The sequence below is a fragment of the Streptopelia decaocto genome (assembly GCF_964273445.1).
Source record: "Streptopelia decaocto genome assembly, chromosome: 16".
In the NCBI taxonomy this organism is placed as follows: Eukaryota; Metazoa; Chordata; class Aves; order Columbiformes; family Columbidae; genus Streptopelia; species Streptopelia decaocto.
In genome coordinates this window covers 9,030,966-9,055,605 of record NC_138671.1, presented here as the reverse complement: position 1 = coordinate 9,055,605, position 24,640 = coordinate 9,030,966, and the positions used below count along the sequence as shown (strand labels likewise).

General features: G+C 44.1%; 1 protein-coding gene across 2 annotated transcripts in view; it reads right to left on the bottom strand.

Moving 5' to 3' along the window:
• Positions 1–24,640, bottom strand: part of COX10 (cytochrome c oxidase assembly factor heme A:farnesyltransferase COX10) — a 105,643-nt gene that overhangs the window by 5,128 nt on the left and 75,875 nt on the right. For both annotated transcript variants that reach the window (XM_082067224.1, XM_082067225.1), the window contains exon 6: positions 10,734–10,966. In XM_082067224.1, coding sequence (XP_081923350.1) covers positions 10,734–10,966 — 233 coding nt within the window. The remainder of the gene's footprint in view (positions 1–10,733; positions 10,967–24,640) is intronic.

Sequence of the window (24,640 nt, the reverse complement as noted above, 5' to 3'; positions counted from 1 at the left end):
CTCACTGAAAATAGTGCAGAGTCTACTCTGCTGCTTCTGCATTAAAAACTTAAGTGTATTTAAGCAAACAGGACCCAGGTCTCCAGTATTCTTTCACACTGGTGTGCAAAATAGGTATAAAACGTTTTCTTGCTGAGTTCCTACTGTTTAATCACTTTGCATTACCCTGTTTCCCTGAAAATAAGTCTTATATTAATTTTTGCTCCAAAAGATGCTTACTTTCTTACACGTACAGCTGCCTGGACACTATTAAATTGACTGTATGTACTGCAACTAGGGCTTATTTTTGGAGTAGGGCTTACATTTCAAGTATCCTCAAATGTCCTGAAAAATCACGCTAGGGCTTATTTTCAGTGTAGGTCTTATTTTCGGGGAAACGGATCAACTTAGATTTAAGCCGTCAAAAGTTACAGGACTGCAAAGAACCAGGTAGGTCCTTTAGCACCCACAGAGTTAAAGATAAATAACAGGTTTTATCATGAATTTTAAGGTTAAGCTATTATTTCTTTTGTTAAATTCTTTTAGAAGTATTTAAATAGTAATATATCTTCCTTTTAATAAACAAGAACAAGCTGAGATATTTATTTTATTTTAATATCTTAAGATAAAGCCAAAATGTCAACTGGCATTGAAGAAGGTAGAAAATGGTTCTTTCTTTCTGTAAATGTATTTTTATCTAGTGAAACCCTGAAGCTTTATAAATTGTACTTTTCCTAAAACAAACAAGACACTAAATTCCAGAGTCATTTGGAAACTGCTCGGCAAGCCGTTTTAAGGTTCAACACATTTGGGTAAGACTTGGAAATAATTGTGAGATGATACTTCCAAAAGCAACTAGTGATTCCAGGCTGGCGAACCGCAGGAGCTGAGTCTAATTTTCAGAATTACAAGAGCAAGAAGCATTCCCCTCTGAAGTTACGCTCTTCACAGTGTCGAGAAGGCCATGCGGTACCTCTAAACTTTTATTAGAATTGTACGCTTTATTCCTTTTAAAGTAATTTACGATGGCTATTGCAGGACGGCCCAAATCTCAGGTCGGGGAGCAATGCTGGTGCCTAAGCCCGTTGAGTCTTTGGTGTCTCTGCTAAGGAGAGCACCCAAGAGCAGGGAAGGGGAGATGGTTTTTAGGGTGTAAGCCCTTGTGGGTGTGAATACTGAGTTCTGGCAAACACAGGAGAGCAGAGTGACCGGCAGCAACAGCTTCTTGTCCTCCCCACCCTGGGATCAGCGACACTGGGACTCCCAAGGGCGAGACCCCAAAACACCCACGTCCTGTAAAGGATACGGGGTCTGTTCAAGTCTGTACATCACCTTCTCAAGAAGGAGCTGGCACGCTGAGCTGACAGCACCAATGGAAATCATGCCAGTAGCACTGGTCGGAGCAAACCTTTCATTCACATAAAGCAACCCAGGCTTGCAAACGTGTGTTTTCATCCACTAAAGGGCAGAAGTAACGTTTGGATCCTGCTCTTGTGCTGAGGATGCCACTCTCTTAAGCAGCGATTTACAATATGCCTCTTCGTCATCAAAGAGTTTTATCCATTGTACACTTGGCACATGGAGCTGCGGCGAGGATTTCACCCGCAGCTGAATTATTTCAGCTGTCTGCCTTAGGCAAGATGCAATAGTTTGGGATCATCCTATTGAAACTCTCCAAAAAAATTTCTGAAGGCAAGTTCTTCCAGGGCAGAGACGGCCCTGAGCTCCAAGAGGGCGCAGGCTGGAGCACAGTGTGTTTTGGGGGAGCAGAGTCAGCCGGAGCCCAACCAGCCCGGGCAGGCAGACGAACGTGGGTCTGTCCGCACAAGTCCAGGCAAACATCTCCGGGTTATCTACAGAGAATGCCGTATGGACACTGTGTTCCTGAAAACACACCGGAGACCAAAAACTTACGATTTCTTCATATTCTTCTCACTGTTCTTTAGACAAGACACAACGTGTTACCTCTTCAGAGTGTTCTGCAAACCTCCAGTATCGCTTTCACAGGACAAACACCTATTTGCTTAATCAATAAAAGGAAATAAATAAAGGAAGGGGGAGTTGATCTGTAGCATCAGTTCAAGAACGGGCTTGTTCCTTCTGTCTTTGCTGTCTTGTTGCATATGTATGACTGGGAAGTGGCCAACCAGGCATTAAAATAAACATGGAATGGTTAAAATATCAGCTCCAAAACAGATGTTGAAATCTTACTGCATTTCCCAAAGCTGGTGTTTACTGCCTTGGCAACCTAAGAATGCTGTTTTGCTTAAAGCACAATTTTAGTAATTCTTCTGCCTTGAATAATATGAAGGCATTTTAAAATCATTTCCAGACTTTGGTAGCTCTCTGACTTACTAGAGGAAAGCACCGGCCTTTTGTCTCTAGGAAGCTGGTCTGAGTTTGGCTCTCAGGAGGGGAAGGCTTTGGTAGTCTAAGCTCAGCCTTTTAATGCATCGCAGTCAGGAAACAACCACACACCGTTTTACTTGATAGCACACAACTGGCTCTCCTCCCTGAAAAGATGTTGAACAAATTACTCCTCTTTAATCCAGACAAGGTAGATTAGAGCGCAGAGACTTGACTTGCTCCAGCTGTATCCACCTGCTTGTGAGCAACCGCGCTGCCTCAGAGCGCATTTTTCACCTTTTCTAAAGGAAATTTAACATAATCAGTCCAAATCTCTTCACTGTGGTCCTGCACGATTTTTACAGGATGTTACGCTTGCGGCAAATGTACTGGATGCATCCCCAAAGCTTTTATTTTCTATCTTTTGTGTTTGTTCACAACAAGTTACACACAGTAGTCTTCCCCAGAGATTTCTAACTAAGCAGCAATTATGGGGGTAAAAAAAGATGTTGAAGTCTTCTCAAAGCCTTGTTGCCCATTGCAGATTCAATGTAATATTGAACACCCAAACGATTATTTGGAGGTGATGCTACAAATATTCTGGGTGCTTTGGAGAGTCACATTCACAACACAGATGTACAGTCTTGATACATCCAGACTGGTTTATTAAGCTGGCGGCGGCATCTTCTGTTTGCAAAGGAGAGTTGGAAGGTGCAATAATTACTATATTTCCTTCAGCTTGTTTTGGTGATGGAAAATGACTATTAGGGAAAATCAACTGGCCTCCAATTACCAGCATTCAAGATACTGCCCTGATAACAATCACTCCCGAGGAAAAATGTTACCTACTATTTAACTTTTTCCATTGCTTTGGGGAGTAGAAAAGAGATTAGCCCTACAAAATTTACACCCTCATTTGCGATTATGAAACCTTCTCAAACACAAAGACATTTGGGAATTATTTAGTCAGGAGCCTTAACCAAACTGAGGCAATTCCCCCTTACTTTACCACTGCAGCATTTCCTATGTTAGCACCACAGCAAGACAACAACCGGCACTTCTGCTTCCACTGGAAAACAAAAGCAGATGCTGCCGCTTGTGTCGGATGCCGCGGGAGCGGCAAAGCAGCCTTGAGGAGGAAGAAAGGAAAAGTATCGCTTGGAAAGCTCTGCACAAGGTCTCCGGGCTGCAAACAATGGTCCCGGCTGTCAGCGCGGGCACACACGGCCCTGATTGTGAGGCTTCAAGGTTACACGGTCATGTAAACCAAGGGCGAGGAGGAGAAGGCTGCAAAACTCAAAAGCTTCATGGTCATGGGTTTCAATAGCTGTTTCTTTTGAAGGAAGGCACAAAAGGCTCGTGGAACAGGAGCGTCTCGGGGCTGCGATAGACTCCTCTGCCGCAGCACATAAAGGGAAGGGGATGTTGGCCGTGTGTCCGGGCTGTCGGCAGGACAAAAGGACGATCCTCCGTGTCCGCCACGAATGGGAAATGAAGTTGGCAGTGGCGTTTTCACCTCACGGCAGCGCTCCTGGCCACTGCCTGTCGCAGGAGGACACCAGATGTCCTCAGGTACGCTGGCCGTGCAGAGATAAGCTGTGTGCATACAGATACACACAGGCACGCACACTTTTTGTGTGACACAACAGGTTATTACAGCTGAAAGCCTCACAGGGAAACACCTCTCATCATACAGGCAAGGCTGAGGAAAACAACAACGCCATACATAATTCGTCTTAGCTAAGCCCAGCAAGAAGTGCCATAAAAAATGCGAGCCTGTTGGGTAAGATGAAAATATGGTCTTTCCAGAGACCGTTCATTATGTGCAAATATATTTAGGAAGGATTTGCCAAAGGACCAGACTGAGCAGAGGATTGTGAACCTGCGGAACCACGCAGGGCTCCTCATCGCACGCCTCTTCCAGGGCTCCCCCGTGGCCTGAGGATGGGGGTCCCTGTGGCAGAGCCCCCGTCCTGCTCCTCCGGCGGGTGTTGTGTCACATACCCAGACACCGGAGCTTCTCCCATGGGTGTTGTGTCACATACCCAAACACCAGAGCTTCTCCCATGGGTGTTGCGTCACACACTGGACACTGGAGCTTCTCCCATGGGTGTTGCGTCACACACTGGACACTGGAGCTTCTCCCATGGGTGTTGTGTCACACACCTGGACACTGGAGCTTCTCCCATGGGTGTTGTGTCACACACCGGACACTGGAGCTTCTCCCATGGGTGTTGTGTCACACACCTGGACACTGGAGCTTCTCCCATGGGTGTTGTGTCACACACCGGACACTGGAGCTTCTCCCATGGGTGTTGTGTCACACACCGGACACTGGAGCTTCTCCCATGGGTGTTGTGTCACACACCTGGACACTGGAGCTTCTCCCATGGGTGTTGTGTCACACACCGGACACTGGAGCTTCTCCCATGGGTGTTGTGTCACACACCGGACACTGGAGCTTCTCCCATGGGTGTTGTGTCACACACCTGGACACTGGAGCTTCTCCCATGGGTGTTGTGTCACAGCCAGGGGCCACACAGCCCCATCTCCTCCTCGTGCCCCACCAGCCACACGTGGGGCACAGAACCGGGTGAGGACACGTTGCCTGTGAATTTGCGGGGTCTGTCCCTCAGGTGTCCCAGCGGTGGAACTGCCGTTTCTTTTGTCTCTTGTGAAGGGTGAAAAGGGGGAAACAAACCAGCTCACTGGCTTTTGTCCTAAATTCAGACCAGCTGCTTACTAGTATTGTTCCTCTGCCTCGGTTTTTACCCCCACAAAGCATACCCCTGGGCCCCCAGCTTCCAATTCTCATATGTCAGTGACATGAATATCTCTGTTTCCTCTGGAACAGACCACAAATTCTGCTGTCTTTCATCTGAGAAGTGAAACCCCCCCAAAACCTGGGTTTATTAGTGTGAGTTTATAGCCGGAGCCTCCTCCGCAGGGGCGGCAGGACGACGGAGCTGCCCTGCTCAGGGTCGCTCCCAGACCTGCTCCCATGTCCAGGGGCTTTGAAAAGCTCTAAGTGCTTAACGCGAAGGGACACAAAGATCTCCGAGCTTATTTTGCACGCAATTAAGCTGTTGCTTTGCTCTCCCTCCTCCCGGCTGACAAGTGCTACATCAGGGAAGGTATAAGGGGCTCTGGCCATTGACAGGTTGGGCACAGACCCCCCCTCCCCTATTCTCTTTTTTTTCTGTTGTTACTGAAACCATCCATCTGCCAAATGTCGCTGGCTGATAAGAACTGTTTTTAAATCCCCATTTGTAAATAGATGTTGGCTGACATAATTAATGTCTACCATACAACACCATTTGAATTACAAAGTAAAGGCAATTTAAAAAATCAGCCTCCACATGATTACAATTGATACTCAAGTCTATAAATTCCATAGCCCCAGGAATTATTTAAATTTCGGAAAATGAATGAAAATCAGTACAAGATGCCTCTCAGGAAAGCGAGACCAGAAGTGGAGCATCTGAGATAAACTAAATAGCCTCTTGAGATAAACATTCTTTGGTGCAGTAATACCTATGGCTCCAGGCCACCACGGGTCTGTAATGTCTGCTGTACTGTCAGGGCTGTTATCTGCTCTGCCACTGCCACCTACTCAGAATAAATCCCCTTAACTGATAAGCACATTATGTTGAGGACCCCCGCTTGTCACTTCCATCTCACTGGGTGGTTTATCCAATGGCACCGAATTGCTCTGCTCTCAGACGCCGACACCGCTGGGATGGAGCACAGGAAGGTCAGCGGACGATGCGCAAAAGTTATAAAGCAAAATACAGGCTACAGCATTTGGAAACATTTACCCCAAATTCAGTTTTTCGGCGAAGTAGAAATAACAAGTTTAAATGGACAACAAACATTTCTAGCGAGCAAACTGCAGCGTTAGTCTGGGGAGGAAGACCAGCAACACAAGAGTAATTTAAAGTATGTATACGTTGAACCTCTCACACATCAAAAGAAATAGCTCTGTTATATTATATATATATATTTTATATATATATATTATAATATTGCATCTATTTTATATATATATATATATATATATATATATAAAATATAAGTTCATAGCATTGCAGCACAGCCAAGAGCAATCTGGTGCCTGGATCCAACTCAGACCAGGATGCTGCTGAGCTTCGCCTTTTTCCTGGTTTTACGCTATTAAAAGCTTTAAGGGAATTCCATTATTTTCCTGCTAGTCCTTCCTTTGTAAAATCAGGAGAAATAATGTGAGGGTGTCTAGATTTACAAGAGAAACAAATCTCTTTGGAAATAAATAGTACCACAAAGGAGCAATGAAATTGGCTTTCAAGGAAGCAAACGTGTTACTGCAAATCACAGCTTGGCACTTGAGTTCTGCATAAATACACCAGATATGTGGTAGTGATATCCATGTGATAAATTACATTTATCACGCACCTTTGACCATCTCACCTGCACTCGACTCCCCCAACGAGGAAATGTTAACATTCCTGATCTTTCAGCAGTTTCAAACAGCTGCCATTAAAAAAAACCCACAAAACCCCCACACCCACAACAAAGAATTCCACATCTTCCCAGAGATAACCTTATCTTTCCCTTTTGAAATGTGAGGTTTTCCCTAAATTATGTTGGAACAAAATCTAGCTTTGGGGGCAGGATGTTTAATCAGGTTTAAGTGCATACAATTAAAGTTACCTATTGGGGCAGAAATGGAAGCAAGCATTACTGGGAATCACCATCAGATCTGCAAAAGTTGTATAGTGTAAGAAATACCAGCAAGCGTTTGCATCGCTGGAAATATAAGGTTTTTTATCAGGAAATATATGGTATTTGTTTCTTGTGCAAGAAACTGTCAGTCTTTGAAATAAGAAAGTCATAAGCAAAATGAATAAAAATTAAAATGAGGTTGCTCCAATCTGAGATGCTTTGTTATCATCTCTGGAATCAGAGATTAGGAATCATCTCCAACTCTCCTGAACGACCAAGAGCATCTCGCAGCACCAGCTACAAACCGCCCCAGGGATGTTCCTGAAACCCAACGGGACAGGAGACTCGGGCTGGGCTGTCCCAGGTACCGCACGGGACGGGGTCACACCTGGTTCCCCCCTCACATGGTAACAAAAGGTTTACACTTAAATATTGTTTTCCCCACAACCAGCAACACGTGCAACTATGTGGCTGCTGTGTGAAGGTCACAAGGAGAGAAATCCCCAGGAAAACGCAAACTCAAAAAACCACCAGTTAAGCAGTGAGAACCTTCCTTCTCATTAGTTTTCTACCTCCCTTCCTTCTCATTCCTCTTTGTTATTGAGTGGAATGATCTTTTTTGATTTTTATTTTTTTTAAACAAGGTGCAAATGCATTTTCACACCTCTACCAAAAAGTGGGTTAAGTCTCCAAGCTAATTACACATCATTAATGAGTTCCACGAGTGTGGTTAGGCTGGCTGGAGAAGGGATGCAGGTCTGCAGGTTGCGCAGGTACGTACATGGATGCACATCTGTGCTCCATACGGGTCTAATGCTGCCAGGTGCTCAACTCTCTTCTCGTTTGCAATAGTAGAATGTTTAGCACTGAAAATCACAGTTTATAATGCGATCTTTTTCTTCTGTTTGTGCCTTTTCTTTTTAAAGGTGGTGGGTTTTATTTGTTTGTTTGGGTTTGGGTTTTTGTGTTTATTTTGTTTTGTGTTTTTTTGTTTGTGTGGTTAGTTGGTTGGGGTTTATTTTGAATATTGAAACACACTAAAATATCAGCTTCAGGTCACCATTTTCAGAGCTCTGCCCAGGTGTGCTTCATTACAAAGACCAGTATCGGCTCAGTAACATGTATTTCTCTATTAAACAAGCTGCTTGGTCTCACTGACACAGACTGGGAGGTGACTGTAGAAGTCTGAACCTCCCAGCCCAACCAGACACTACAACAGATTATCCCTTCACGGCAGAGTTGGTAGAAGGACACGTAACCACATCTCAGCTGCAAATTAGAGAGGAAGAATTGACTTGCGACCCCAGTGGTGCTGCCTGTCCTGCCTGGCATACAGGGCCAGCTTAGCCCTTTGCAAAACAGGTCTCAAACAGCAAGCTGGAATTTGAGGAATTAAAGATAATCACAGAATATTTGGGGTTGGAAGGGATCTTCAAAGGTCATCAGCAGGGACATCTTCAACCTCAAATGATCTTCAATAATGAAAACTGGTGCCAGATTACTGGGTTTTAGCTGCAGCAGTTTAACGGATATTTTAAAAAGCAGGGGTGAAAATGTGAACCATGACAACTATTACAACAAGGGCTCTTGGAGCTCTTCACTCCAGCTCCTCCAGGCTGGACTTTGCCGGTGGAGGACGGGCACATGAGTCACGTTCCACCATCAACTCTAAAAAGCGATGCCAAAACCAACACAGAAATCCCTAAACAAGATCTAGGCAACTGCAGCCAGAACGATAGTCTTTCACAATAAGTATTTTCTGGTTTTAATTCATTCTCATTTCTTTAGATATAAAAAACTTCTAGTGATGTCCATTACACACTCCTTAAAATGAGACACTATACATACATATACATATCATTTATAGGTCTAAATATTAAGAAAACTTTCAGAGATGTAAATGTTTGTATAGAAGTACTACAGATTATTAAAAAAACACCACAGAACCCTTCATCCTAGCTCTGGAGTAGATCTGTATCAGAACACGCGTACACAAACCAGTTCACACTGACTTCTATAGGAAGCACACAGCAGAAAGGAAGAACAGCATCCTATGCATTTTGCAGATTCTGATATTTTCTGGTTAAAAGCCCTGTTGTTGAAAGTATTATTCAAACCTTAAATATGCCACAGTGTGACGTGAGTGTGCGCTAAAAAGATTCTTAACAGACCTGTTAGCTGAACTTCATTAGTTTCTTCAGAATATAACTACGTGGAGCCACTTTGATTCTGAAGTTTCCAGCTGGCAGGAAAAACAAGCCCTGATTGTGTCAGTTTAGCTGCTGAAGACATCAGTGTTTTACGAGGGATGCAAAAACGTTCACAGTCACTAAAATAGAAATCCTTGTTTGCTTTTTAAGGAGGGAGGGAAGGAACATTTATAACTTAGAGTTTGGAAATGGGCAATTAAGAAATACACCAATAAATTAATCTTCCTAGGATATTTTCTGGCTTGTGGAAAGACAGTAATAAACACATCTGGGAATTTTCCAGCTGAAAGCGCCTGACTTGTAAGTTGGATCTTACCGGGTATGGTTTTAATCCTGAAATTATGTAACGTTTCCTTCTATGTGAACCTCAAATACACTCTTTTCCTCCCAGATTATTTTTTAAGATGGTCTAAACACATATTCACTTGGACATGGCCTTTTATCAGCTCATGTTTGCCCCTGAAATGCCCCTGTAAGGAGAATGATATCATCATGTCTGCTCATTCAGTCCTTATGGTAACAGACTTTGGCATCACAAACAGCAGAATATATCGATTTTCAAAGCAGTATCAGGTCAACAAGAACAAAGAATGAGGTTTACTGCCTTTTGAGCAGGTCTTTTTAGCTATCCCAAAGGCCATGCTGACAGCCGCTCGCCCGGATCACAGAATCCCAGCCTGGTTGGGTTGAAGGGACCTCTGCAGATCCCCCAGTCCAACCCCTGCTCACACAGGGTCACAGAGCAGATCACACAGGTGGGTCCAGGGGGTTTGAATGTCTCAGAGAAGGAGACTCCACACCCGCTCTGGGCAGCCTGGGCCAGGCTCTGGCACCTCCCAGCAAACAAGTTTCTGCTCATGTTCAGATGGAGCCTCCTGTGTTTCAGTCTGTGCCCGTTGCCCCTCACCCTGGCGTTGGGCACCACTGAACAGAGTCTGGTCCATCCTCTGACACCCACCCTGAGATACTGATCCTATTGATCACATCCCTCTCAGCTTTTCCAGCTGAGCAGCCCCAGCACTCTCAGCCTCTCCCATTCAGATAGATGCTCCAGACCCCTCAGCATCTCTGTAGCTGGACTCCCTCCGGTAATTCACAGAATCCCAGAATGTCAGGGGTTGGAAGGGACCTCGAAAGCTCATCCAGTGCAATCCCCCCATGGAGCAGGAACACCCAGATGAGGTTACACAGGAAGGTGTCCAGGCGGGTTGGAATGTCTGCACAGAAGGAGACTCCACAACCCCCCTGGGCAGCCTGGGCCAGGCTCTGGCGCCCTCACTAAGAAGAAGTTTCTTCTCAAATTTAAGTGGAACCTTTTATGTTCCAGTTTGAACCCATTACCCCTTGTCCTATCATTGGTTGTCACCGAGAAGAGCCTGGCTCCATCCTCCTGACACTCACCCTTTATATATCTGTAACTGGGGAGCCCAGAACTGGACACACAACTCCAGATGCAGCCTCACCGGGGCAGAGTAGATGTAAATGTTTTATACTCACCAGCATCCAGACTGCCGGTCGCCGCAGTCCAGCCCATGACGGGGGGAATGGCCCCGACGACAGCTCCCACCCACGTGTTGGCGATGCTCATTCTCTTCATGGGCGTGTAACAACACGTGTACAGGAAAATGTTGAAGGCCCCCAGGGCGCCGGTGAGCGGGTTCACCCCCAGCGTCAGCAGCGCGATGCCCGGGACTCCGCAGGAGGCGGCAAAGCAGACGGCGAGCAGGGGGCTGAGAGAGAGCAGGAGACAAGCTGAGAAAAGAGTCTGTCTTAAAGAACAACTACAGCCCCTCTCCTTCTGCCCCCTCCCAAAAAAAAAGATGGAATTTTTGTTATTTCTTCACTTGCCCAGCCCAAATTTTCCCATCTGACTCCCCATCTTGAGGCAAGCCTTTCTAAAATGTTAAGACGATCTTGCCGTAGATTTGCAGCAACAGGTGATACTTGTTCTTGTGATCACTGTGTTTGCCAAATAAATTCAACCTCTGCAGGGAAACAGCCCCTATGGAGAACTGGTGCTCCCAGCAAATCTTTCATTTCAATCTCAGTCTATTTTGACCTCCGGAAAAAGCACTCAGGGTTTAGAGTGAATGAGAATGGTTGTAGCTCGTCAGGTTTTTAACTGATTGCAATTATCCAAGGGATCTTTTAGACTGAAATGCAACAGGGTTAGACACAAAAGTAGGAAGCATTTACGAGAAAAAGAGTACATTCGATCATTTTGAAATTACGTCAACATGATATATTTTGGCTTTACTGAAAAAAAGCGAATTTTCTCCATTTTCTTTTAGCTTATGCACTGTGCTAAACGAGGGCAGCACACCAAAGCAATTACACAGAATCACAGAACCACAGAATGTCAGGGATTGGAAGGGACCTGGAAAGCTCATCCAGTGCAATCCCCCCATGGAGCAGGAACACCCAGATGAGGTTACACAGGAAGGTGTCCAGGCGGGTTGGAATGTCTGCACAGAAGGAGACTCCACAACCCCCCTGGGCAGCCTGGGCCAGGCTCTGCCACCCTCACTAAGAAGAAGTTTCTTCTCAAATTTAAGTGGAACCTTTTGTGTTCCAGTTTGAACCCACTGCCTCTTGTCCTATCACTGGTTGTCACCGAGAAGAGCCTGGCTCCATCCTCCTGACACTCACCCTTTAGATATCTGTAAACATTAATGAGTCCCCCCTCAGTCTCCTCCAGCTCCAGAGCCCCAGCTCCCTCAGCCTTTCCTCACATGGGAGATGCTCCACTCCCTTAGAATTAAAACTTAGTATCTTCTAAGTGTGACTGGAATTAAGTGAGGATATTTTAGGCTTGGCCAAAAGCAGCAAACAACAAAGATGGAAATTATTTTGGTTTCCTTCTACTGCACACCAGCTAAGAGCTCAGGGAAGGCTGGAAATTCCCATTAAAACCTGTAAGAAAGTGGCTGAAGCTGTGTCAACTTCTAATAAGTTCCACAATAAACATCCAAATATGACAAACAAGGTTTTTTTGTTTGGCTACCAAAACCACACCAAGATGCAACCCTAAGGAAGGTTTATTTGTGATCCTTGCACCAGCTCAGCGATTGCTGCTCGTAGAAATCTCCTCACATGTGTTTGTTGGAGGGTATTTTGTAGGATGGAAGGAGAGAACTAAATCCACTAGGAAATAATGTGGTGTGGGAGGGAAGGGAGAAAAATGCCGTTAACTGAGTTGCACTTAATAACCCGTGTGGCTAAATACACACTTCTAGTCACCCATATAAGAGCAGCAAATATGTGTGTTTGCAGCGAATGTCTCGGCATGAAGTTTAGCTTTACACGTCTTGTCTAATCGAAAACTATGCGGCCTTTGTATTCTGTGATCACTCTGCCCTCTGGCCAAATCCTTAACCCTAAAATACGTGTTGCAAGCACTGCTCCAACACTCGCAAGAAAAATGTGCTGCTGGGGAAGAATTTTATGAGAGTTTTATCAGCGCAAAATCCTACCATTCAAATCTTGATTTTTAAGACCTTTGTTGGACCAACTGGAGATCCTGAATAACTGGAAGAACTAAAATGAACGAATCTCGCACTAAAGATCTGCCTTCAATTTAAATTAAATTGACTAGGTAGTTTTACCCAACTTTTCAAAACTATCAACAGATTTTAGGTTACAGAGCAGCACAGAGCACATTTACACTCCAGCATTACTGGTCTTGCCGTTACTAATACATCAGGGATAGAGGTCGGGTACATCATTGCCATCCGCTGCCAATGAGATATATAACGTGTGAGCCTGTTTTCAGGAGCTGTACTGCGAAAGGAGCCATACGGTGCTGAGCCCTCTGGTTTTGCAGCTACAAGTGCTCTCTTGCAAAAGGCAGCAAAACACAATCTGTACCGCGAACGGTCTCAACGCCGACCACAAACGCCGCCGCGCTCTGCAGACGTTGCCCCTCTGCAGTGAAAGCCTGACTGGGTTTGGTTCAGCAAATCTATCTTGACTGACTCCTGAATAAAATACAGTCAGACGGTAAACACCAGATTGATACAATACACATTTTCGAGGCGACAAAAGACCAGCGTGACCCTCCGAGGCCGGGCTACCCATGTTCGCTCCTGCGGGGCTCACAGACGTAAATGAGGACACAGTCTGACCTAATGCAATGAGCACTTTTCTCACTAATCAAGAGTGAAGACTCATCTGCACGTCTCCAATTCAAACGAACGCTACACACCATGAGCTGGTCAGACACCGGCTCTTCGTGCCTCTGGCGGGGTGGGAAGCGCAAAGCCCCGCGGTGCTTCACATCGGAAAATCACCTTTAAAAAATGAGGCTTTAACAAAAAGGAAGAGTGATGTTATGTGGCTGAGACCTTCAAAGAATTTGTTCTGTTCCTGGTGGATGAAAACACATTTTTGTTTCTCAGTTTCTTCCTTTTTGCCTCTTTATAATGAAGTTCCTGAAGGCAGATTGATTAGTGTCTGTAATAGTCCTAACAATCGCAGGGGAGGGTATCAAGTCAATGATGGCTGCTCTTCATGAGCAGTTGAACTGGATAACTTTGAAACATCCTGAAAGTATCGCATTTTCTACTTCTCTCCAGTGTTTCCTGAACAATCAAGGAATGGTAAAATTCTTCTAGAAGAGTAATTGTCTGACTTACAAGTGCCTGCCCCTAAAACTCCAGCTGAGATCAGATGCTCAAACTGTGATCCGATGATTCGGTTTTGTTATTTCTGCCCCTTAAAACGCTATTTGGCATTACAAAGACACTGCAATAGAAGATCAGGACCTTGCTCGCTTGGTGAGACATGAGGTAGAAGAGAATTAAACTCATTCTCACGTAATGTGTCATGTTTACAAGGTCTAGGAGAAGTATAAGAAACTCCTCATTGGGAATATCTGAGGAGAAAGTAGAGATTTCAGTCCCCAGTGCAGTTTTTTCGACTTCAGTCACTCCCAGGATTTTAAGAAGAAAAGACTGATTGTAGGTTTAAATCACAGCAGCTTTAGGTGTACTCTGATTTCTATTAGTTTATGGTTTTCTAGTGGCCATTATGCATCTCTTTGCTCACACGAGGTCTGGCAAAACTCCGGCGTGTGCTGCGAGGCTCATTATTTGGTGCCTTCTCCTTTGCCTGGCTGCCTGTATCTCACCAAGGAGATCAGGATCCCACTCTGGAGCAGGAGAAAGGCTGGGATGCCGAGTTGTCTCTGGATTTGCCCCATCACCTGATGTCCACGCGGTTCCTCCCACTACAGCTTCGTCCTGGGTAACCCAATGCTGGGGAATTCTCACATGGCGGTCAAAAGCGGTTACGGGGTCTCCACTGGTTTCCTTCATCCTTAAACCATCCCATGCAGGCTGATGACAGATGCTGGTGCAGAAGCCTCATTTCACTGGGGCGTTCACTTACGCTAAGGGAATCGCTCCCATGGGAAACAAAAGGCAAACTTTCATTGGAAAATTGGCCAAGGAGCAAGCTCAGAAAGCAAACAGATTGAGTAAGAAATGAGGTTTTATGATGGGTTCGTGGGAGGAGTTGGTTTCAGTTACTTGGCTGATTAAAATCAGACTTTGGAAAAATATTACAAGTGCCAAATGAGTTCTCTTCTAATTTCAACTGCAAAATACCCAACATGTCACCACATCGGACACCTCCTAAAGGAAACCCAAAAACCGGTAGTTCTGCCTCGTTCTTCTTCTCTCCTTTAAAGAGAACGCACATGCCAAACTCTGCCTAATACTACTGCTAAAAGACATTAATATTCAACTCAAAGCTTTTGAGAGACCTTCAGCTTAAATAGTGAATAACCAAACCTTTTCTCATCCAAAGAAAGTATGTTGACATCTCTCCCATAGAGTTCACCCAAGATGGACCCTCCCCAGTCACACTCCACTGAGAGCATCCAAGAGGAGGAGGAAGAGGAGGAGGACAAGAGACCCTGGTTTCTCCTCATTTAACTCGAAGCTTTTGTGACCCAGAGGTGTGTGCAGAGATGCTGGTGGTCAGGCTGGGATGCTCTGGGTACCACAGGCCAGGCAGCAATGGGGGACCAGGGAGCAGGCAGGAGGAATCATCTCCCAAGCTGGTTGCCACTTACAGATGAGCTGGTTATACATATATAATGATCCTACACACTCACACGCATGAAATATTTGTATTTAATAGGCTCCAGAGTCATAGATAATAGTACTTATTGACTCACAGCGTTACTCGGAAAAATCGAGGGAGGAAAACAAATTGAAGCATTTGGTCATCTATAAAATTAATGCACTATTTTACCTATTTCACAGCAGCATTAGGAAGCTTAATGTCTATAAAGATCAATAGCATCACTACTGCATGGGCTTTTCTATGCTGTCTTTAGCAAAACATCTTGTGAAGGTGACTGTCAAAGCACCGTTTGACCTCCAATTTAAAAAAAACAGTATGAAAAAAGGTGAAAACATTTAAAGAAAATGTTGTTTGGAAAAAAACAATTGAGAAGCTAGAAAAAAACTCCCCTTTAAAACCTATCAATATTTAGAAATATGGAAAATTCCTGTATCAGCAGCTAACACTTCGACTTATCTCTCTGAATATATTGACGCTCGTATACAAAAACAGACACAAAGCCCATATGAATCCTGAGTAGGCGCATTAATGCAATCAGCAATTGTATGCAATTCATGTTCAGATATTATATAAATACATAAGAAACTTAATTTGTGACCTTGTGTTAATGGCAAATTGGCCACGCAAACCATATTTGCATTAAAGTGTAAGCCTGAATGTAAGTGTCCATTTAAAACTGCCCGTGTATTTTTCAGGTGAAGTGTAAGTGCTTCTATTTGAAAATCAGATTCCAAGCCTAATACAAAAGTAATAAAACAAATTGTCTTCTCCTTGTCTGTCAAAAACCTTTTACAGAAACATCACCCACTTCTAAAAGGGCAAACGAAAAAAACCCACCCAAAACAACAATGCCCTTTTGTTTTGCCGCAGCGTGCACAGAATACCTTAATGGATTGAAACAGCTACATTTCTGTCTGATTGTTTTGTAGTAGATCTTATTATTATCGACGCAGGGTGATGTCCTAAAATAAGCAGGAGAGGGATGATGAAGAAAAGAGCCCAGAGGGCAGTCCTGGTGCCAAGGGCCGCAGCCGGGCAGAGGCAGGACATGGGCCTGCTCCCGAGCACCTCCACCCACTGAACCCTTTCATTAAACTGCAATTTTACATATTTTTTTAAGGAGACAAAACTGTTTTTTGGTACGTTTTCTGATTTATTCAAGACCCAGGTTGAGTAGAACCACCTCACTCCTTCCCCTCGCTTGTTTGCTGCTGCCCACACAAACGGTCCTGGGTCACCCCCGACTTCAGCATCTTCCCCGGTGGCAGATAAACGGTGCTGAGAAAATAAAGGTGAGATTGACAGCTCAGATTGATCTCAACATTGCTGCGCTGGGCGTAAATTCCATCTGCATAGAGTGTCAAAACAATTTGTCGTAATAAGAAGAGGAACAGCCTGCACCAGCCTCACGCACAGACGGGCTGAAAATAGCGGGAGCTGGGAAGAACGTATTTGGCAGACAAAGAACACAAGTGTGATTCTCATCTTTGCAGCTTCATTTCACCATCACGGGCTGAGATACGAGTCCAGTGCGTGAACGCTGTTCCAAGGCCATAATTAAAATCAGATTTCAGAAGTAAGCATCATAAGTTGCTTATTATTTCTGGAATCTGTAGGTACTAAAAATGTCCCCAGCCAGTACGAGGCAGCCGGAGGAAGCCCCCTCTTCTTCCTAATTTTTTCCAGGTCAGCAGTAAGTTATTAAGGGCTTCTGAAGCCACTTACAAACTCAGCCAAAAGAATCAGCCTGAAGTTTTTATGTTTTTCCGACAGCAATGAGAGGTTACACAAACTGAGGGGCAAGTCACATCCCTCTGAAGGTTCCTCTGGCCGCAAAAGCCCATAGTCCTTGCAAGAGGGGACAATGTGCACGGAGATCCCAGCACAAACGCACCCAACCCTGGGCAGAAAACAGGAATTCTGCCCAGCTGTTTATTTACAGCTTTGCTCATCTCCTGGCATCTCCACAATTCCTGCAGCCAGGGCAACACTAAGAGCTGCCAAAAACCAGTCCCAGGATAGGAGCTGGTGACTGTCATATGGTACCGAGCTAAGACTTGGTCACCTCCCTTAGCCAGAGTATCAGCCAAGGGATTTGAAAAAAGTCAATTATTTATATTTTTAAAGCTCAGCACCCAAGAACCGCTGAACCCTCTTCAGCAGCTTTTAGAGATCCACCAAGAACATGAGGACAGGTCATCAACCCCAGGAGTCACGCCAGGCAATCCCATCCCGCTTGGCAGAGACACAAGGAGCTGAGGATGTTACACGCTGTAGTAACACATGATTATATAGAAGCTTTCCTGCTCCTACAACTTGGGTACCGGGGAAGGAAGCCCATCTCCCTCGCGCACACATCTGGATTGCGTTTGCGGAATTTCCAGCTCCGCTTCCCCAGATGGACGGGTGCCCGGAGCCGGCAGCGGGGTCGTCCGCCAGCGCAAGTGCCGTACAGTCAGCTGACTGCGGAAAATGAGCCAAAACGCTGCAAAATGCACATTTTGCCCCGAAAGGCAACGGTAGCTTCCGGGAAGTTATTTTTGATGGGAGGTTCAAAAAAAAATATGCAGCTTCTAAGCTCAAAGTAAAGCACAGAGCATTCAAAAGCAATCAGGAATCACGGCAGACAACTGAATGATGGCAATCTACCAGCAGTGAAATTAAATTTTAACTTTCCACACAAATCCTTTCAGGCTGCATATTTATATATTTAGTAATAAAAACCATATTCATGCCCATTGTCAGCTGTAAAAGTTCTACAGTAATAACAACAGCACTAATGGAAGCTGAAAGTGGAACAACATTGCCGGGCTCAGTAGCTCCACCGCTGATGACTCTTCTAAAGTAATTCTAATTTTTCTTTGCAAAAGGCATTAAACTCCAGAGAGTCCTATAGACGGACTGGGAATGTACCTGATAGAGAAAAAAACCCAACCATCCACACTCAGACTTGAGATTTTAAATCAAAGCCATTATATGATGATACATTATGACCCCCAATTAGTATGGTTTTGAGGCAACATATCTCTTTTTAAGGACTCAAAGCACGACTGACAAAATATTTTTATATTCAATTACAGATTGGATTAGTCTCAAGGAGAGAGATTTCTTTCCAAGTAAAAGGAAAAAGTAACTTTAACATTGGCAGAATGGCTATATTGTGAGAACCCTTTGTTTCTTCCATGTAGGTCTGATCCATCATCACTCATAAGCTTCAACAAACACAAGAAATCTGTGCTCTCACTTTTGATACCATCTTCCACAGGTACATTGTGTCTGAACATTATGAAAAGCCCAAGACTGACTGAGTGTTGAGGGTTTAGATTGTGGGGTGACAATAAAACCCTGGCAGATGTATTGTTAACCTCCTCCCCGCTTTTGCCCGTTCCTCTCCCCCCTTCCCACTCAGGACAGGCGATCGGGAGGGAAAGAAGGACAGAGAGAAGAGAGTTGGAAAAATTAAGAATGTTTTACTAATGTTACTAATAAGAATAGAGAAAATATACAAAATATACAAAACCAATCTTGAAAGTCCCAGCAACTGCAGAGCTGGCACCCAAAGTCCTGGACTGGACTCTGCAGCCAACCGGAGCTGGATTCAGTCTCTCACTAGGCCTCGGTTCGCAGGGATGACTCGCAAGGTCCTCTCCTAATGTCGGCCATAAGAAAAAGGGACGAAAAAAGGGACGAGATCCTCGTGATCTCCCACTTTTGTATGAAGTATTCATGTGAATGGGATGTTATACACAATTTGTCAGTTTCTTGGTCACCTGTTTCTCGTTGCCCCTCTAGCGAGATGTCCATCCATGCTTAGCAATTACTTCACATCCCATTGCTGTGTTTACCAAAACATGTACCTGGTTCTCCAGGAAAATGCAGCTAATATGAAGCTTGAGCTGACAGGCAAATTCACTAAAAGAGAAACTTGTTTTTTAACAAAACCAGGACACTGAGGCTCAATCTTGCAAAGTACCAGAATTATATTAAACTGAACAATATCTATCAATGAGCTAAAATGGTACTATTTGAAGGGAAAAGATGTAGAGAAAGATCTTAATAGATATTCATTTATTCTCCCTCAGTCATGTAACAAAGCCCGTGACTCATGACAAGGGATGAGGGACGATGTATTTTAAAACTGAAACGTGAAACTAAATTACACTTTTAATTGGGAATTCAATTTTTCCCCATCAACTCCAAATATCAGAATACCTGCTTGTCTATCATTCACCACCACAGACCGACAAGATGTCCTTTCGGAGGTGCAAACAAATGGGGAACTTCATCAAGTTTCTTAATGAATTATTTAACTTTGTCTTCACAGGTTAAGAATTCATATCTACGTTCTGTCAATGTCTGGTATCTCACCCCAAAAATGTGTTGCTGTGGCAGATCAGGCTCTACATGTACTACAAGTGCTGAATTTTATATCAAATCCCCTTTAAGTGGGTATAAATACCACATTTTTAAAACTGCCAGAACACACTTGTTGCAATTCTGCCTGTTTATGTTTTTGTAACTGGCTTTTTGTGATTTCGTTTCTGGGAATAACTATGACAAAGTTGTTGATAATCTCAGATTGGACAGTACATTTCCCCGAAAGTCAAAAAAACCAAACAAAACAGTGTGGGAATAGAAGGAAAGTTCTAAAACCAACTTGTAACAAAAAATCTGAGCCGAGGAGGTTTGAAACTTGTAGGTGCTCCCAAAAAGCCTCATGAGCTGGGTTAACGTGCATTTAAGCACAATTAAATTGGGAGCACAACACCACAGCATCGTGTCTCTAGAGGAAGAGTTTATAGACCTGAACCTCAAATAAACCTCTTTAAAATGCAAATCTCTGCGAAAGGAATCGCCCCTAATACCTTCACTTTGTCCAGAGGGCTCAGCCAGGCCCACCGGCACCAACCTGGATGTGGTTTTGAGTGACATCTGGACCATTAGGGGCAGGAATCAGTGAGCGATGTCTAAATCTCCCAAGGAATGTCATCCAGTGAGAACTCGGCATATGTGGAGCTCAGTGATGGATAAATACATAGAGCTGCCTGGGTCTCGTCATGGAGTTGCCTTCTTGAATTTTGGCACTAAATAGCCAACCCAGCTCTGGCTTTGCTATCTAATATACTTGTTTAGAAGTGTACTTAGTGTAAATAAATGCAGATCAGGATAAAATATCCCATGTCTGTGTCAATTCACTTCTCTCCCAATGAAGAAACAACCCATGCACGGAGCCCAAGCCGTCCTGTCATGGCTGTGTAAAGCTATTGTATAAAAGCATAATCAACACTGTATTTTAACCAAATTGGAGGCAATTAGATCCCCTTGCTCCTCAGGAATCTGAGCTGCAGATGTTCTGTCTCCCCTGCCAGAGTAAGAGACTTTAAAACTATCATAAACAATCACGGCTAATTTAAAGGAATCATTTCATCTTGAGAGGGACACATCTCTCTTTTTTATGCTCGCGTAAATCAAAATCGGCTCGATCGATTTTGTGGGAAGTCTCCACAAAGACGCAATGGATGTGCTAAGACGAGGCAAGAGGAATTTCAACTCAGCCGAGGAAAGAGAAATCAGGAGTCTCACCTTCAGCACAGAGCTTTCTCCTAAACATATCCTGCTCTCATTTTTACCAGTCTAACCCCGCACAGAATCCCAGAATGTCAGGGGTTGGAAGGGACCTCAAAAGTTCATCCAGTGCAATCCCCCCATGGAGCAGGAACACCCAGATGAGGTTACACAGGAAGGTGTCCAGGCGGGTTGGAATGTCTGCACAGAAGGAGACTCCACAACCTCCCTGGACAGCCTGGGCCAGGCTCTGCCACTTTCACCAGGAAGAAGTTTCTTCTCAAATTTAAGTGGAACCTTTTCTGTTCCAGTTTGTACCCATTGCCCCTTGTCCTATCACTGGTTGTCACTGAGAAGAGCCTGGCTCCATCCTCCTGACACTCACCCTTTAGATATCTGTAAACATGAATGAGGTCACCCCTCAGTCTCCTCCAGCTCCAGAGCCCCAGCTCTCTCAGCCTTTCCTCACACGGGAGATGCTCCACTCCCTTCAGCATCTTTGTTGCCCTGCGCTGGACTCTCTCCAACAGTTCCCTGTCCTGCTGGAGCTGAGGGGCCACAACTGGACACAATATTCCAGGTGTGGTCTCAAATGATGCCAGGATCTGTTATTCCGTTGTTCACGGGGTCAAGAGTTTCCCCAGATGATCAAGACCAAAGCAACCACAGGTTTGGGATGAGACAGCTCAGCAAACCTTGGGGAGACTTGTAGTGCACAAATACCACATTCAGACACAAACAAAGCTTTTTATGCTGCTCTTTCTTATTAAGCAGAAGCTCCAATTGGGCCTCGTCACTTCACTTGAAGTAAAAAATTAAAAATGAAAAGGACTCGTACTTATAAAACATTTACGTTCTTATTGCACTTGCTGTACACACCAGAATGCAAATCATAACAACCCTGCCGAGCTCGCACGCTCCTTGTTATACGGCTTTGTTAGGTAGGAGTGAAAGGGTGAATAACAATATTCACAGTTCCCTGCAGTCAGGAAAATGTAAATATTTTTTTAAAGTCCTTACAAGACAAACCTACAGTAAATTTGAAAAATGTCCCCCATATTATTTAAACTAAATCCTCCTCTTTAACCTAACAAAGCTAACCTTACAACATGGCAGCTAAATGGTCCATTCATTTAACTTCCAAACCTCAGTTCTCTCTTTAAGAACCAGAGACCAGGTGACAAACAGGATGGATAATATGGTCTCTCAAGAAGCATTTTTCTGTGATTTAGAATGATTACATCTACCATGTGCTTCTGCTGAGCCCTCAGCCAGCATTTGGAAAGCAGTGGGTAAAGAAATCTCAGGCCAGTTCTTGATCTCATTAAGACGGAGAAAACTGAAGTTCTAGAGTATTTATCAACCTGTTCTTCAAAACCAGAAAAGATAGTGCAGCCATTCTTGGTACAGGATCACTGACTCTAAATACATTCCTAGGAGTACAAAAAATGAAGGAAATAAGTTATTCACAGACAGCAGGACAAGAAGGTGCTTTTGTAAGAGGCTTTTTGCAATTTGGTTTCTGGTAATAACTATGACAAAGATGTTGATAATCTCGGATTGGACATTTCCCCAAAAGACAAAACAAAAACCAGTGTGGGAAATATTGGGAAGAGAATCAGGCTCTGGACACCATTAAGTGGAAGAACAATAGCGAAAAAGCAAACAAAACAAACCTTCATATACTATAAAAGTGCATGAACACACATAATTATTGTCACACATGGGCAACATGACTCACTGTGGCTCACGCTCCTTCCAGTGTGATTTATAACATAATATTGGTTGTGATTCTACATCCCTCACAAAAAAAACCCAAAACCAAAACAAAAAGAGCCCAAAGCAAAAATAACAACCCCCCCAAATATATCAAAGAGGTTTTCCACATATTTCAACCTCAGGAATGCTTTTCTAGTCCTAAAGAGCGGAGAGCAAGCATCTGGGTTAGCACGGCTAATTAAAGCGTATGAAAAACCTCTTCTACAGCTGACTTGCGAAGCTGATAACACGTAAGTTATAACTTGTAGAAGACATGATAAACTCTGTCCTTTACAGAAAGAAATGCACTTCCAACATGACTTACTGTAAACAGATCTCAGGGTAGAGCAGCTTCTAATCAGAGGCAGCTCCGTAATGGACTTGTTGAGCGGTGACACTTCCTACAACCCTTGGCACACGGTGAATAATGACGCCGTTGTGGTTAAACCAGATAAGGCTCCATACTAATATAGGGAATGAAGTGTGGGGATTTTGACCGCATTAAGCCAAAATTTACAAACATGGAGCTGAAATGTTTGACAGACACAGGAAGAAGAGCCACCAGGAGAACACTGCGCTAAGCTGGGGAAAGGATCTTGGCCTGAGAGCTTTAGTTTTACTTGTAAGGGAAAAAACTCACTTTAACATCAATGTAAGGGGGAAAAATAATCACTTTATGTCACCTTTGAAGAAAATGACACATCACGAGTCAGTTAAATGAGAAAAGCGTCAATGGTTCCAGCTCATGTCCAAGGGGCCCGTGGACAGCGGCCACAAGGCTGGAGGATTAACGCACAATAGCTCTGCCCCCCGGCGAGGAGCTGACACCAGAGCATCAGACAACTCCATTAGGAGCCTTATTGCTGGTCCGCCGCGGCCCCCGCGAGCAGATGGAGCAGCTATTTACCCAAATGCACCGTGACTCCTGGTTTATACATGAGCATCTGGGATTCTCCTGACGCGGGGCGATGCGCAACGTCTTCCCATCTACCAACCGTCCCAATTAAAGATTCGGATAAATAAGTTGGTGGTGAAGGTGCCTCGGCCAAACGGTAAAGCAGCAAGAGGTGTGAGGGGTCAAGTGTTTCCACAGGATTGATATTTACCAAGCAAAGGAATTTCCCCGTTGAGCTGCGGCAGAATTAGGTGCGGGCAGGAGGAGGGAGCTGAAGGCAGTGGCTGGATAACCAGCAATTGCCTCGTTTCAACCAAAGCGAATTTGAATGTAATGTTAGAGATATTAAAACAACCCTCTTTATTGCCCTTAGAAACAAAATATACATGTAGTTAGAGCTATATAATTTCCTGCTAATATACATTTTGATCTGAGGATAATGTGTAGTATCACCATTTTTCTGTGCATTCTACAAAAGGACTCTAATACCTTAGAACCATTTAATCAACATCCTATGCAGGCAGTGAATAGATAATTGAAATATAAGTACTGTCATCCATATCCCCTTTGGGAAAGTGACACAGTAAGCATTATATCATTCCATTAGTCCATCCTTTGATGTGGGTTTTATTCTCATTAAACTATGTTTTAGCCTCAAGGTTTCTTCCCCAGCCCCCACCTCCCCATGACGTGGCCATGCCAGAAAAATACATTAAAAATACCCTGCTGTTCCAAAGGCAAGAACTACAGTTTTACAAGCAATTGGACATGTCAAAAATATAAAGCTGACTTTTTAATTTCTTGTTTACCCACTACAATCCATGACAGCTTCTGGAAAACACAGGGTGGAATAAAACAAGAAGCAGCCAGGAGGGTGGTGGTGGGGAAGGAATGCATGTACTTGTTTTCAAATAATAAAGCCTGAATACAAGCAGGATAAAAAAAATGCTTGAAAAGGCTGCCGTGGTGGTGTCTGCTTTGAATTGTGCCCTGTTTAAACAAGAGGAAAGCCTCCCACTGAAAAAAGCAACATTTTTATCATTTAGAAAGATCTCAGGGCAGTCCCTTGAAAATGAGGTATTTTCTAAACAAAATA